At 36.5% G+C, this 17169-nt stretch overlaps 1 protein-coding gene across 4 annotated transcripts in view; it reads left to right on the top strand.

Moving 5' to 3' along the window:
• The window catches only part of LOC121295090 (protein arginine N-methyltransferase 3-like), a 43552-nt gene extending 31857 nt beyond the window's left edge, over positions 1-11695 (top strand). For all 4 annotated transcript variants that reach the window (XM_041219418.1, XM_041219416.1, XM_041219419.1 and 1 more), the window contains exons 14-16: positions 3058-3108; positions 4150-4237; positions 11504-11695. In XM_041219418.1, coding sequence (XP_041075352.1) covers positions 3058-3108; positions 4150-4237; positions 11504-11613 — 249 coding nt within the window. In that variant the 3' untranslated portion in view covers positions 11614-11695. The remainder of the gene's footprint in view (positions 1-3057; positions 3109-4149; positions 4238-11503) is intronic.
• Positions 11696-17169: the final 5474 nt, after the last annotated feature.

The raw sequence follows: 17169 nt of genomic DNA, 5'->3' as shown, positions 1-17169 counted from the left end.
AGAAGTGTTTAAAATATGTACATCTAGTCCTGTGGAATTTCCAAGGATGTACTGCGATGTGTCTTTTGAAAGAACAATGCTTCATTGGTAAGGACACTGTGTCTTGAAAGTTTGTTTATCCAAAGTGCTGCTTCTGTTTAGATGACTTCTGTGTTTTCTTCCAGTTATTTTCTTCTTGTCAAGATATTTGGGGGAACAAAAGAATGAATTATGATGCTGCTACAGTGCCTCCTAACCAATATCATATTCTTTAAAAAGAGGGGGCTGGTTTCAGTTATTTATCCTTTTCAATTTTCCAGCCTGTGCCGTTTCATGGACTGTAGTTGAAATGACTCCTGGGGTCAGATACCCAAGTCCATTACTACAGACTCCTCAGGGATAAGTTAAAGAAAGAGCTTCCACTGCAAGTGTGCAGAGTTCAGTTAACTGTGTGAATTTTTATGCCTTTGGCTTGTAGTCTTGGACAAACACACGGTCTTGAGGGACAAAAGATACTCAGAACTCCATAGAACTTTTTATTTGTAAATCGTGCCCATGGTTCCAGACATATCATAAACTAGTAGCTATACACCTTGGATGGGTAGCTTCAGGAGCAGCAAAAATTGTGCTTGATGCTCAGCAAGAGACCAGAGCCTAACCAGGAATGAGACACTTAAACAAGGTCCTGTCTACCTAAAAGGTCCAATGGCACTCTTCTGAAGAAGAACCACATATATAATAGCTTATATATATATATAATTATAATATATAAGATATCTGATATATATATATATTGCATATAAGATGTTCCATATTACAATATATATATGTTATATATATATATATATATATATGTGTGTGTTTTCTGTTTTGTTCGCAAGAGCTTGCACATTCAGGCGACTCCTTGTTCAAAGTGGTTTGCTCAGCAATGAATGTATCTGTCTGTTATGTTTTGAAATCTCTTGTGTTGGTACAATTCATCAGCAAGGTGTGTGGGGCAATATGTGAGCCTGTATTGGTTCTCTTTAGGGCGCTGCATTGTCGGTAACAGGAAGTGATGACCTGTGCATGACCTCTTCCCTTTGCTGTGCTCCGCCAGTTCATTGGCATTGGCTGCAAAAATCAATTGCATGGCAAATGAACAAGCCTTTGGTTTTATTGCAGGATAAATACAGCATTGATGGGGCAATTGTCTAATCAATAAATAAAAGGAAAAGTATACTGTTTGTGATAAGGAGCAGTTCACAGGATTTCCGTTGAACCCTGGGTTGTCATTTTAAGCTGTTTCCAAGGCTGGGTTTAGACTGGATTTGGAAAACCACACCAACACAGTGAATGATTTAATCTAAATTGGAATTGTAGATCTGGTAAATGTAATTAACAAAGAGTGGGGTTATTAAAATTGACCATTTCTGTCGATTGACATGGATTTTCATTTTGCACATCACAGCTTTTTTTTCAGTGTCACCTGTCTGTCAATAAAAAGCGATGTGTCCTGATTCTGTTGTGAGATGAACAAGCTGTTCTGACACAGTAATTATAAAGTACAACCCCTGTGGAACATGCTCTGCTTTGTTGAGACATATATTCTTAAGATTTGCTGATTGTGCATTTATTTTTAGTGAGTCCACAGTTGTGTAGCTTACTGATAAAATAATTTAAAAATGCAGTTGTAAATAGTTCTGTTTTTTATTTTTTATTTTTTTATGGATTTTCTTTGAACCTCATTTATATTTCCTTATATGCAGGAACATTTTATTTGAAAAAAGAAACTAATTTGCAATATTTTCTAGCTTTTGTAGGCTTAATTTGTTTATACTTTTTACTGTTTTGCTTGATAATGGTTGACATCTGTGTGTAGACTAAAGGAATTTTGCAACTGTAAAATATAATTTTTTTTTGTATTTCTTGGTAATATTGCAATAGGAATAATACAATTTTTAAGCAGTTTATTAGCAAATACAATTACATAGTGTGTGTGTGTGTGTAACATTCTCAAATTTTGTTGTAGTTTGTCTTGCTGAAAAAGCATTCAGTTTGAACAGAAAATGGTTATCTGCAATACTCAAGCTTAGGTCAGCAAAGTGAAGATAAGCAGGTGTCGTATAGAGACAGGAATGTTGGGTAGGGCAAGCAAAAAAGAATCCTATCATGCTAAAAATGAAGTGATACATACTTTACTGTATTGAAAGTGAATGGTTTCAAAACTATGTGTTGGATCTCATAGAGTAATAGTACATAATAATAATAATTAGTAGTAGTATTATTCCTTAGTTATACCAGGAACAAAACAATCCTATTGTGTTCAGTAGCTTACCAACTTGCAGTGGGGAGGTTAATAATAGTTAATACTAAGCTAGTGTTCAAATGAAGTTAACAAACTCATGTGTAAACTGCAATACTATAGTAACATTTCTTGCTCTTTACTGAATCAAAAAGTTTTTTATATTTTTCTTGCTAAGCGTTGCAGAATTTTGACTCTTCTCCAACATCATCTCTTTATTGATTATTGTTCTCTCTGTCTACCGAACCTCTCTGTGTTTTCAGCTATGTCAGGATTAAAAGCTATTAGTTCCATATGGCTGCATTTACAAGCATGAATCCTAGATTGATGGACTCCTTTTTCTTGGTGGAAATGTTACTTTTTTTTTTTTTTCAGGATGATATCTTCTACCTCTTGTCATTTCTTAATGCAAATGAACAACTGTGTTACTTTGAGGACTATAGTTGTGTTTTTTTTTTGTTTTTTTTTTATTGGTTATATATTGTTAATAGTATATCTGTCCAGCAGGCATACTTTAATTGTGGACAGTACAGCACACTGAAAACACAAAAACATCTACCGGCACTAAATTCAAAATTACAAAGATTACAGTAATATGTATTGATCGTTTATTCAGGATTTTACGAATTATTTGTAAATTAAGTAGTTAATTTTAGCTGTGTAAATATACCTTTAAGTTGAGGAGAATTTTTTTTTATCATCAGAATTGTTCCAGGGATTTTTTTTATCATCTGCCTAAAGAAATACATAGTCTCTCCTTTCAGTATTATAATTCACCCTTTACTTTGTTACAGGCAATCGTTGGATATTTTGACATATTCTTTAACAAAAACTGCAACAACAAGGTAAGTGGTGTAAGGCTTTTAAAACTCTTGCTAACCTGACCTTGTAGCTTTGTAGCTGGGCACATGGCCCGAAATACACCCATGTCGGAGTGGCTCATAACTCTGAGAGCGGCTGTGACCTCGGGTCAGATGCTAACGTTTGTGTTCACATAAATGGTTTCTGCTTAATAAACTGTTTTGAGCCTGTGTACAAACCAATTGGAACACTTTCTGGTAAACACGCACCTTGCGTGGGGCAGTGTTCACGTTATTCCAGTTAAATTGCACAAGCTCTTATTGTTTCATCAGTCATCTGTTCTTTTGCATTATACAGCCTGTTACTTATGTGGAAGAAGTGAGAAATCATTGAAACTGTAAACATTGTGGCTTTTTCCTCTGTTTGATGTAAGCTCTGAATCAACACAGAGTTAATAAACATAGCTGGTGTACATCAGCAGTTTGCAATCGCCAATCCTTGTTGTTCGACCTTGTGATGCGTGGGTATAGCGCTATGCTGAGTATGAGAATTGAGCAAAAATAGCATTGTTCTTAAATGTAACTTCTTGTTGTCTGGGTTTCTGCTGACATTGGTAAAGTGAAGAAGAAATGCAAATGTAACTTAAGTGCTTTGTCTCATGCTAGGGAAATAAGACCAAATTTGGTCAAGGAAATTACGTAAGCTAGCTCTGTCTGTGCTGTATGAAGAAATTTCTTTGCTCAGAAACTAACATCTACACTAATGCTGGCTCAGACATTATACCTTCTGAGGCCTACCGTGTGCTGTATGTACTCTTTGTTCTTGTTCCTTTTTTTAAAAATATTTTTAAATAAAAGCTTTCTGATTTAATTGAAGAAGACTAATTATTTTTAAGGCAAAATCAAACCTCTTACAGGGATAACAGGGTTTTGAATAGGAAATTACTTCAAATTTTTATTGGTATCACATTTACACGGGTTTGCCTGAGGATATTTCAGAAATTAAGATCTAACAACTAAGAAAACACCATGCAATTAATTGAACCCAGTATTAGAAGTAATGTTTCTCTTCTTTTGACATTGCAGGTCATGTTCTCAACAGGGCCCCAAAGCACCAAGACTCATTGGAAGCAAACTGTGTTTCTCCTGGAACACCCCATTCCAGTGAAATCAGGTTTGTACAGCCACTATTAAGTGGAGAGAATAGTCAATTTTAAATCCAGAAAGTAATTGTGATGCAATGTAAAACATCATCACATGTACAAGCGTTTTGCACAAATCTGGAAAATGCATTGTGCTTCTCTTCTCAAACTGCTGATTTAAACTGTGTTCTTTTTTCCGTGTCGCGGTACAGAACTGGAACTACTATATTCTGAAGCAAGAACTTTGACGTTCTTGGTTTTAATATGAGTTTAATAAGCCGCACCTGAGCTTGTTACCTATACGCTGGAGCTAATCAATTACCTATTAAATATTGGAAAGGGTGAAACTGTTATACAATAAGGAGTCTTGCTACCTCCAGTATTCAAACATCATTTACAATGTGCTATTCAAAAGAATAACATTGAAGTTAATATAGGGGTTTGATGTGTGAATATTTTAACCATTTTCACACAGTTTGGGATAATGTCTTTTTTCGCCACAGACTGCACAGATCGTCCATCCACAATTGTTTTAATTTTTTTTTCGCAATATATTCTATTATTTTGTTCAATACCAAATGCAGTGAAATCTGCCATTTAAAGACAACTTTTTACAGGAACCACTCGTACTTACAGATATAATCTGAAGAAGGTTAATTTTAGCACAAAAAAAGCAATCCTGCAGCAGTACTAAAGATGTGTTGAATGAATGCTCTCAGGGTGGCAGTTCATATAGGGTTTGTAATTCCCTAGCATATGGTAATGGCTGTTGTAATGACAAGAAACAGATTTCTGTACCAGCTGTTTATAATCTAAGCCACTTTTGAGTGTTTTATAATGCATCTCAGCAAAATATGAGACACGGACAACTACATATGTACAGTAGGTGCATGCAAAAACATATTCTAGACATTTACTACCATAGTTAGGAAGTTTCATTGTGTTCACTTTGTGCCCACTAAAGCCAGCACAGATACATTTCAAAAAAGCATGCACTAATACTGTGCGTACTTGATCTCACAATCATCAATCAGTCAATCTTTATTTTATATAGTGCCTTTCTTAAAGGACCACCATCACAAATCGCTTTACAAGATAACAAACAAGATAATCCATACTTGGTGCATGTGTGAGGGAAAGCATTTGCCACATGTGCAGTCTTGCCTCCTGCTTTGGAATGTTGTCCCCCCCCCCCAAGATGAGTCATGGACTTGTGGAAATGCTCATTACAGCCATTTGAAATAGTTAAGAAGTGATGATTACACATAATCAGTTAATTTTCTACTCTGAAGCACTGCTCTCTCTGGGGGCGTTAAAATGAAATTAACATTTTGCACCCTCCGTTGGCTTGCAGCCTGACTGCTCCCTCTCTCAAATCCTACAGCACAGCAAGGATAGTGCCGTCCTTGAGTAATGACAACCTTTACATTAACAAGTGAAACTTTTTTTTTCAATGATCGCTTATTTGTAGCTTTCCCATTTTATCTTATATTTTCCAGATGTTTAGCGTTTATGTTCAGTACATCAGCTTGAGCACTGTTACATAAACCTGTGACGGACAGTACACTCGGTACAAGTTGATTCAGTGCTTTGTTAAACTTTGTTTAAAAACTCTTTGGAACAAATTGAACCAGATGGCTTGTAGTAAGAACTGCAATTGGACTTTTTTAAAGCCTCATTAAAATACATAATTTGAGAAAATGAATTACACTTGCATCCAACCGGCCAGTGCATATTAGTTGGAAACTCACAGTTGTGTTTGGATCAAGTGTGTCAAAAAGTAGTAGTTAATCTTTTTCGCCTCTGATGAATTAATTTATAAGTTTATTCAACTACCTTATTGCTTTTTCCAGATTTTGTTCTAAAACCTGGTTGATGACAATTAAATAAGTAACACTTGTGTTAACACTGGCATTATGGTGTAATTGCATCTGTGTTTGCTCAAATTAAACTCAGTCCCTGGAGGACTATTTATTTCTTTTATTTTGGATATTGTAGCAAGTCCGTTGCTTGCCACAATAAATCTCACACATCTGTGTGCTTGATTCATCCTGACCTGCTTGCGAGCCGAGTTGTGCTTTCACGTGGTAGTTTTCTGCAAGCATTACCTTTCCAGGAACACTTGGGAGATTGTCTTGATGGACAGATTTGCTGCCACAGCGTTTAGGGCCCCTTGTGAAGTCCTGGACACCTTTCACCATTCATGATTGTTGCTGAATATTTGCACAAAACTCTTAACACAGCTTGTGTTGTGAATCTTATGACGTGCCACATGACAACATAGAGTTGCATACATTAAAAGTGAATTTCTAATTTTACTTACTGGTCTGTTTTTGGTTTTTTTTTTTTGGTCAGTCAGTGTATTAGCTAGACATGTTGCATGAAAATGGAAGCAGGAATTGGAGGTGTTGATGGATCAGGGCAGGAAAATTACTGATTCTCATGCTAAGCACATTTAATGGGTCATGAACTCAAGGACAGGCTTAAGATCCTGGTCCTAAGTGAAATGCAATGTAAATGAAATATGACGCGTTTTTTAGAGGGGGGGAAAAAAAAAAAGCCGGAAACCATTTATTTGGGTCAGTAGATGAAGTGAAGCTTATTGCAGAAATGTGTGTGTGAAGTACTCTCTGTGAAGGTCTAGTGTTCTTCACACGGTTCAACGGGGGTGAGAGATCAATCCACTAGCACATTGGGAGTAGGGAAAAAGCAGGAGGAAGAAAGAAATCTTTCACAATAATTGATTTTTTTAATTAATTCAGTTTCCCTTCTAATCAGACTGGAGCAATGCAGTACACTTACAGTTGAAGGGGTGTGATGAGAGTGGAGTAAGGCAGCTCCGCTCTGGTGAGAATCTTCTCTCGTGGTTATACGGGCAGTGGATCCTTTAAAACATCAGTCGTTTTACACAAGCGTGACAGTGATGAATGGCTCTGGTCAGCCTTTGTGCTACTTAGCCCTTTGTTCAGTCCAGCTAGTAGGATGTGGGTATAGTGAGAAGATTAAGAGGACAGAGATTTGTTTTCTAGACTGCTAATTCTCTCCTGATTGTTTAGGTAGGTCAAACACAGTAGCTAAGGAAACTAGGGAATAGGGAATCTTCAGCAGTATCAAGTCTAGGGTCTGCTTTTTTAAAAGTTTATTTTGTATGGTGCATCCTGTTATTTTTATGTTTGTAATTTCCTGCAGTGCATTGTTAAAAGGTTTGTTGTGCATTGTCATTTGCAAAAGTGCTACAAATGATCTACATTTATCATCTGTCACCAGCTAGCAGTAAAAATAAGCCAACTGTCTTTGCTCTGGTGAATACATGATGGGTGATCATCGTTCCCCCAGGGGGCGACTGTCATCCCCACCACTAAGAATTACAACCCTTTAAGCCAACAGTATGGTCATCTGTACTGTATATTGTGCATTGTGCTCTTTTAAAGGTGATTTTCTGTCCTGGTATTGATCTTGAGCACTGAAGTTGAAAGGGGCATAGTGCAAAACAACCAAGAACCATGAGTCTTCTAACTTGAGGCCTGTTTTTGCAATATCTTGACAAATGCAATGCTAGTCGCCATTTGTCTTGAAGGGTTCCATTCTTGGGATACAGGTTACACTACACTATTTAAAATTAAGCTAAATTCAAATAATGTGTCTAATTTAAAGACCAAAACCAATTAAAAAAAAAAAAAAAAAAAGCAATTTGAGTGGATTTTATTTTTTTATGTGTGCCATTTTTCTGCAAGGTATTTGACGTTTGTAGAGTTGAATTAGTTGTGGTCCGAGGTCTTGCAAGCCCCACATCGCTGTGCAATGATACTGAAGTCCCATGAAACGGTGCACCCACATTAAATGTAAATGATGACCTGCTGTATTTGTTGCCTTCTTAAAAGGATCATCTACTTATCTTCATTTCTGCACCTGGTTGGTTTGTTCTTAAGGCTGTCAAATCCATTGGCATTCTAAAACAATTGAAAATCAATCGTGTGAATCCAGCTTATTTTTTATTTTTTAAATACGCTCCTAGTGGGGTAACTGTTTTTAAAGCAACATGCTAAAGGCAACCGCAGCAGAAACGGATTTGCCTCTAGCCCTTAGTACTGTACAGCAAAAACCGCAATGTATTGACACACCCAGTGTGTAATTTGAAGATTTCCTTCCATAATGAAGTCCCCATCCTTTAAAAAAATGTAGCTGCATTTCATTTAAATACACAAATTGCTTGTCAAAGTACACCTTTTGCTATATGACTTGAGGCGTGTAAGACCAGATAACGAATTCCAATTATAAATGTGCCAGCTTGTCTTGCATCATTACCGGGAACTGGAAGTCTTTTTACTACATTTTTTTAATTAATTGGATTCAAATTAATGAAAAAGTACTGATCCCATATTTTTTATTTATTTATTTATTTTTGGTAATGACCACTAAAGGTTTTATGTTTCACTGAAACAAACTGACAGCAAAGTGGCAGCGATCTGTAAAGCTCCCTGCCCTGCCATGTTGTATGCAGAATAGGGAGGACCTGAATTGCCTGTACATCTTTAGAATTAGTCCAGGGGTCGTTTTTTGATAAACGCATTTCATCCAGTACAGTCACACAGTTGCACTTGCAAATGTGTCAGCTGCAGAATATTTAATGGTCTATATGAAGTGTAACTTACAATCCATTTCCCAAGTTAAGGTTGGTTTATTTTGGTTTTTGATATTTATATTTAATAATTAGGAAATGCTAAGCGCTTACTGTTCCAGTGCTAATGATTAGTGTACTGCCACAATTCCAGACATAAATCAGAAATCGCTGAAGTGTAAAAATAATAATACCTAAATAGTAAATACATTTGGGAATATTATTTCAACCTTATCTGCCCTTTCCCGTAATAGTTTGCAAGTATGTTTATGAAATGCAGGTGGTATGTGCTTGATTTGATGTTTCCTTTGTTGTATTTGGTATATGTGTTGAAACGGAACTCAGAGTAGCACCTCGGCCTCCCTGATTTAGTCCAATGCCAACCTGGCTACCTGGAATCTGAGCACATTAAACCTGTAGGATTAATAATCTGGTCATCTCATAAGTATTACACAAATGTTCTCAAATGTATTTCTTGTTTTTATTTATTTTTTTCTATCATTTTCTTTCTAATTCTGTAAATAGGAATCATATGCGATGTCTTTTTTTTCTGTAAAATATTTCTTTTACCATTTTAAAGTTCAAAAAAGTATATAACTGTCTTAGGTTCACTACAGTTATTCACCACCAAGATACTCTCAATTGTACAAATCACATCTTACAGCATTGAGAATTCAGCAATGTGTGTATGCCTAAAGCAGTAAAAATGAAAGTAATGGAAAAGGCTCGGGTGTAATGAGTAAACAGTGATTTACATGGCAGTGAAATGTGTTGTTAATCAAAGTAATTATCTCTGCTGAATTATCTCTTAGCCAATGTGTACTTTTAATGAATGTGCTTGGATTTCCATCTGGTCATAAAATGCTAAAGCACATTTTAATGTATTTTCTCGCATCAGTAGTAAGATTTTTGTAACACACTTTAGAAAAGTGAACAAAAAAACCCCCAAAAAAACATTAAGATCAAAAGCACTTCTTATTGTTGAACGAAATCCAACGTATTTCTATGATTCCAGTTGTCTTTAGAAGTCACATAATTAGTTGAATGGAGTCCAACTGTGTCCAATTAAGGTGCCTTCACATGATTTCAGGTTAAATACACCTGTCTCTGGGAGGTCCCACAGTTGGTTAGCACATTTTCTAACAAAAACTACATCATGAAGATGAAGGAACATTCAAAGCAAATCCAGAATAAGGTTCTTCAAAAGCACCAATCGGGTAGGATATAAGAACATTTCCAAGGCATTGAATATCCCCTGGACCACAGTAAAGTCCATTATTAAGAAATGGATAATATGGCACAACTGTGAATCTGTCTAAAACAGGCCGTCCTCAAAAACTGAGTATCCGGGCGAGAAGGACACTAGTCGGGGAGGCCACCAAGAGGCCTATGGCAACTCTAAAGGAGTTAGTCTTCCATGGCTGAGCTGGGAGACACTGTGCATACGGCAACAATAGCCCGGGTGCTTCACAAAACTGATCTTTATGGGAGTGGCAAAAAGAAAGCCATTGTTGAAAAAAACTCGCATCAGATCTTGGCTAGAGTTTGCCAGAAGGCATGTGGGAGACTCTGAGACCAAGTGGAAGAAGATTCTATGGTTTGAGACCAAAATAGAGCTTTTTGGCCTCAACCTTAAGCGCTATGTTTGGTACAAGCCTAACACCACACATCATCCTGAGAACACCATCCCTACTAAGAAGCATGGTGATGGCAGCATCATGCTATGGGGATGCTTCTCTGTGTCAGGGCCTGGAAAGCTTGTGAAGATAGAGGGCAAAATGGATGAAGCAAAGTACAGAGAAATCCAGGAGGAAAACCTGCTGAAGTCGCAAGAGACCTGGGACTTGGGAGAAGATTAATCTTCCTGCAGGACAATGACCCCAAACATACAGCCAAAGCCACGCTGGAGTGGCTTAAAAACAAAATGGTCAATGTCCTGGAGTGGCCCAGTCAAAGCCTGGACCTCAATCCAATTGAGAATATGTGGAAATAGTTGAAAATTGCTGTTCACCAAAGGTCGCCATCCAACTTGACGGTGCTTGAGCAATTTTGCAAAGAAGAATGGGCAAAAATTGCAGGGTCCAGATGTGCAAAGCTGGTAGACTTATCCAAATAGACTGTAAGACTAATTGCTGCCAAAGGTGCCTCTACCAAATATTGATTCAAGGAGTGAATACTTATGCCATCAATTTTCTGTTTTTGTAATTAATTTAGAACAATTTGTAGATTTTATTTTTCACTTTGACATTATGGACTTTTTTGTGTTGATCAGTGGCAAAAACTCCTAATTAAATCCATTTTAATTCCATGTTGTAACACAGTAAAATGTGGAAAAGTCCAAGGGGGGGTGAATACTTTTGAAAGCCACTGTGTGTGTGTGTGTGTGTGTGTGTCATATATATATATATATACACACACACACACACATATAGTCGTCACAATCCTAAATTATTGGTTCCATAAGAGTAAAACTTATTTCAGTTCATAGGGATATCACTTCCAGCTTCTGGTGATGATGTCCCCAGGTCTCAGGCAGGTTATAAATGAATACCAGCCACTGACATACACATTCTTATCTACAGTAGCAACAAGGGCAAGGGAAAGTCAGCGGAAAGTTCCATCTGGAAGCAGATATTGTTCTTTGCATTGGTTTACTAATTATTATTTTATTTCTTTACAGACGGGACCTTGCAGGGGAAGATAAATGTTTGCAAGAATAGGAAAGATCCCCGCTCTCTCATCATCACCATCTCCATGAACAACACCAAGCAGACTTACAGTCTACAGTAGAAGCTTTCTGCTTTCTACACAGTTTCTGTTTGTTTGTTTTAATACCTGTGTAACTGGGAAAATAAAAATCTGCTAAACCCTTCCAATACTCACTTGTTCTTGTTTTCACCCCACCAGATTGAGTGCATTACACAGCCAGCTCACTGTAAATTCGGACTCGATATACTATGATTCAGGTCTGGAATTGGCTCCCTCTCCAAATTTTAATATTTAACCTAAAAAAAAAAATCATTTTTTTTTTTTTTTTTTTTTTTTTTTTTTTTACAAGGCCTGATACATATTGTAATATATTTAAGTGCTGATTTATTTTATTCACCCCGTCTCTCTCTCTCTCTCTCTCTCTCTCTCTCTCTCTCTCTCTCTCTCTCTCTCTCTCTCTCATATTATATTTGACTGACACAAGAAATAAACCAAGGGATGGGTGCCATTGAAAATCCACTGGAATGAGAAAATATCAGTAAATGTGAAAGTTTCTAGTTAATTTCACTAGGAGTTGGTGCTGAAACAGATCATAATAAATTGCTTTTGAAAGGCATGGGGATTGGGAAGGAGTTTAGCATGCATTATATAACAATAGAAGATCTGTCTGTCTATCCATCTATCTTTGCATGTACAAAACCCCCTAACTTGTGGTATTTGAACAGATTGTTTGGAAATTATAAAACTTCAAATTCAGCATTGGGTTTAATTATGATTAGAACCAAAGCTTAAGAAAATTGAATGCTACTTCTGTGAGAATTTGCATACAAATTGTCCATGTACAATGGGACTGCTGCCGCTTATATTCAGGGGAGCAAGCAGAAATGTCTGTAGTCCCATGTGTTGCAGGAAATAGCCGACAATGGGATTTAAACAAAAAAATGCTGACAATAAATGTACACATCGTTGACCAGACTGCTGACTTTTTAAAAACGGTTTAACTGCACAATATTCCTTGAAAATGATAAATCATGTTTTAATTTCAAGCCAAAAATGTTAAAGCTGCGTGATGTATGGGCATTTGAATAATGGTGATTCAGATCATGCTTACCTAAGCATTTAAGGTTTGTTTGTTTTTTTTCCTTTTTTATTTTTTAAACTCAAAATCAGGATCCATAATGTTGATGGAGAAAAACAGGCATTTACCCATGTGTACATTAACTTAAGATCTGAGTAATCTCTTGTCATATTTCTTGTTTTGTTTGGTTCTCTATAGCAGCACATTACATCAATCTCACAAAGACCTTGTTGGTGATTTGAGCAGAGTTGTGTATCATTTGTCTTTGAGGAATACATTACAGGTGACCCTTGCAAGGAAATATTAGGTATACTTGCCCCACATAAACACATTTTTATTGCATCAGCACAATTGTGATGTTTTTGGGGAACTTGGACAAAGACTTGACATTAGTACCCCTAGTCTGGCCTGGACAAATCCACTTGTTCTATAGACATGTGCTACTGAAATGGAAGTGAGAGCAATGTGAACAATCTGTGCTTAATATGCTGAGAACTTTTATCCCTCCATGGTTTTCTGAAACTTCCAGCGAACCTAGATGTGGGTAAGACTTAAAACTGGTAGAATAACTCCTGTAACAATGCAACTGAATCACATTTTTTTGAAGTTCTGCGTGCAGTGCATGTGGATAGTATTGTACAAGACACTGGTAACCTGAATATAATGTTTTATAAACAATATACTGTTGTAAAACTCATTCATGGTTCCACTGCCCTCTTGATAATGAGAAAAATGGCACTTGCTGCAGACAACATAATTGAACAGGCCGTGACAATGGAGAATTGCTGGCCACTGTCTTTCATCATCTCCCTAGAGTCAAACAAAGTATCAAATTAGAGACTTAATAAGGTGGGGCTGTAGTATTCATGGTGTCAACCTACTTACCAATATTTAAAATGACATCTACAGGCTGTCTCGGAGTTGCTAAGTATTGACTTCCCCTTACTCTACCTCTGATGCCGGGTTAATACTTGCTCTGTGGCTATCACTATTGAACCCTTTATAGCCCTTTTTTTAAGTTATTGATTTTTACTGATCAGCAATAGTACAAATATATAAATATGAACTTCGTGAATTGATTGGTTGATGGGGACTAGAATTCTAGCAAACAACAAAAACTTTTCCTTTGCTAACAAGTTTCAGAAGGCTGGTAATGGGATAGTTAAATATATATATATATATATGATAATTGGAGCATAGTCGACGGTTTTTAAGAAGTGGAAGGTATATGACACCGCCAAGACCCTGCCTAGATTAGGTTGTCCCACCAAACTGGATGACCGACCAAGAAGGAGACTGATCAGAGAGGCTACCAAGAGGCCAATGGCAACTTTGCAAGAGATACAGGCTTTTATGGCAAAGACTGGTCAAAATGTGCATGTGACAACAATATCCCAAGCACTCCACAAATCTGGCCTGTATGGTAGGGTGGCAAGAAAGAAGCCATTACTCAAGAAATCCCACCTTGAATCCTGTTTGAAGTATGCAAAAAAAAAAAAAAAAAACAGTCAAGAGATTCTATAGCCATGTGGCAAAAAGTTTTGTGGTTTGATGAAACTAAAATAGAACGTTTTGGCCTAAATGCAGAGCGTTGTTTGGCACAAACCCAACACAACGCATCACCCAAGGGACACCATCCCTACTGTAAAGCATGGTGGTGGCAGCATCATGTTATGGGGATGTTTCTCATCGGCAGGGACTAGGGCACTTGTCAGGATAGAAGGGAAAATGAATGGAGAAAAGTACAGAGAAGTCTTTGAGGAAAACCTGCTGCCCTCTACAAGAAAGCTGAAACTCGAATGGAAGTTCACCTTTCAGCATGCCAATGACCCAAAACACACAGCCAAAGCTACACTGGAGTTACTAAGGAACAAAAAGGTAAATGTCCTTGAGTGGCTCAGTCAGAACCCCGACCTAAATCTAATCAAAAATTTGCTGTCCATCAACACTGCCCAAGGAACTTGACAGAGCTTGAATGGTTTTGTAAAGAAGAATGGTCAAATATTGCCAAATCTGGGTGCGCAAAGTTGGTAGAGACTTGTCCCAACAAACTCACAGCTGTAATTGCTTCCACCAAGTATTAACTCAGGGGGGTGGAGACTTATCCAATTATGATCTATCAGTTTTGTTTTTTTTAATATATATATATTTTTTCTCAATAAAACCTTTTTTCCCCTTAGCAGTGTGGAGTATAGTATGTAGATAGGTGGAGAAAAAAATCATCATTTAAATGCATTAAATTGAGGCACTGAGCACAACAAATTGTGAAAAAGTTCAAGGGGTTGTAGACTTTCTATAGGCACTGTGTGTGTGTGTGTGTGTGTATATATATATTTACACACACACACACATAGTGCCTATAGAAAATCTACAACCCCTTGAACTTTTTATATATAGGCAGACATTTTTTTCTGATTTTCTTTTAAATTTTTTTTCTATTTATCAAACATTATTTTTAACTTTTTTTTTTTACTACAATGGTTGTTGTTGGTTTGTCCATGTAAACCCTTACAGCGGACTGGAAGGCATCCAGCTACCTGACCTTCAATGAATAGCCTTGATTCTAAAATTCAACAACTCCGCTTGAGGTAAACCATTCATCTCATCTTCGCTCTGCCAGGAAAGGGGTGAAGTGGTGAATTAATTACGTGTCGTGTAATTAAATGTTATCTGATCAGTAGCACTATTAACTCGGGTCAAGGTGGGTCAAGAAGGGATATTTTTCCTCCCGTCAGCGTGGAGATGCAATGGGACAGTTTAAGGTAAATATCCAACATATAATGCAATCTGTGTGTAACAATTCAATCAATTTACACAATTTACCGCAAGAACACATGTTGAAAGATAAAGGCTCCATTTTAGTGCGTGTGTTTACCCTCAACATTGTATATATTGGAAATCATTTTAATGCGTAGGTACAACCTACTGCAAAATGTAATAGTCTCTTCAACCAGCATACGCTTATAAGCACACAAACGCCTAAGACAAAACAATAAGGAGTTAATTGTTTAGACAGTCAAGGTTTCATCAAATGGAGCAGAACTTCTACCCAGATGGTTTCTTTTTGTTAACACCTGATCCCCAAACTACTGAATTCCATAGGAGGAGATACAATATCTGCTGATCTGCCAGCTATTCTTGGAAGTTTCATTTACAGCCACTGCAGATATCTGCAGAAATCTGGTGGGTTTTTTGATATGCAGTACACTGCTTTTTTTTGGGGTGCTTTTTTTCTATTATCGTTTTCAATTAAAACTGACAATCTGAAAAATCTGTTTCAAGTAACCCATACAAGCAGAAAGGAACGATCAACCCAATATCGTGCTTAGAATGTGTTTATCACAGGTAATGTACTGGCAATTGCTGCTGGCAGGATATAGAATGTCTGCGGCATTTCAGTATCACACGTCATTGCTTTGAAAGCTTATTTCAATTAAACGCCTTTCGCTTTGGGGAAAAGAACTCAAGTGACTTTGTAATAGAATAATACAATTTGGAAAATACATAAACCCTTTCGTGGTCTTTGAAAATACAGAGTTGCATACAGTATAGCATAGGCCTATTCCACTATATTGATCATTTGTTTCAATGCACACAGTTGGTAGATGTATGCAAGGTCACCTGTATTTTCAACTAAAGAATACGCTTACAATAATAATAATAGCATTAGCATTGGTTCTGATTTTAACTTCTCCAATGGTTATTTCGTGAGTTTTTTTTCTTTCAAAGCTTGAAGAAAAATAAGTGTTATTATAATTAGACTTCGATGGATGAGTACAGTATATTCTAAAAAACATATATTATAACTAATACTAATCCTCAGTATAGTATTACAATTATTAAACTGTTGCATTTGTCTTAACCCACTATGTAGAAATGAAAGTTTAAAATCAGTGTAAAAATGAATGTAACCTTACGTTTTCTTTATTACAGCTACCGTGCCTATATATATATTATATATATAATATATATATATATATATATATATATATATATATATATATATATATATATATATATGTGTGTGTGTGTGTGTGTGTGTGTGTGTGTGTGTGTGTGTGTGTTTCAATTTATTACAATCACCGCACTGTTAGCCTACATTGTCTCCTTTAGCATTGGAATACAACTAGATCAGAAAAGGACGAAGTAATGGAGAACAAAAATCAATTACAATTCTTCATCTTTGACAAAATAATTAAGACTAGATTGGCTTGTTAATTTACTCCTGAACGACTGATCAGCGATGGATGCAGATTTATGGCCAGTGCTTCGGTGTTCATTGTTGAAGTGATAAGTAATGCAAGAACCGAAAATTATGGGCAAACCACAGATTAGCATGTAAAGGGACAAGAAGTATAATACTGCTGCTAGTTACAGTAAATAAAGCAATATATATATATATATATATATATATATATATATATATATATATATATATATATATACTGTAATCTCTCTAAGCTCGATTAAAATTCAGTCTAAAACGAAAACAGGAAAAGTCAAATAAGTGATATCGAGCGTATATGGATTAAAACAGTACATCATAAAATGGAAATAAT

The sequence above is a fragment of the Polyodon spathula genome, chromosome 19, assembly GCF_017654505.1.
Source record: "Polyodon spathula isolate WHYD16114869_AA chromosome 19, ASM1765450v1, whole genome shotgun sequence".
NCBI classification, from domain to species: domain Eukaryota; kingdom Metazoa; phylum Chordata; class Actinopteri; order Acipenseriformes; family Polyodontidae; genus Polyodon; species Polyodon spathula.
This window is presented reverse-complemented; position numbering and strand designations above follow the sequence as displayed.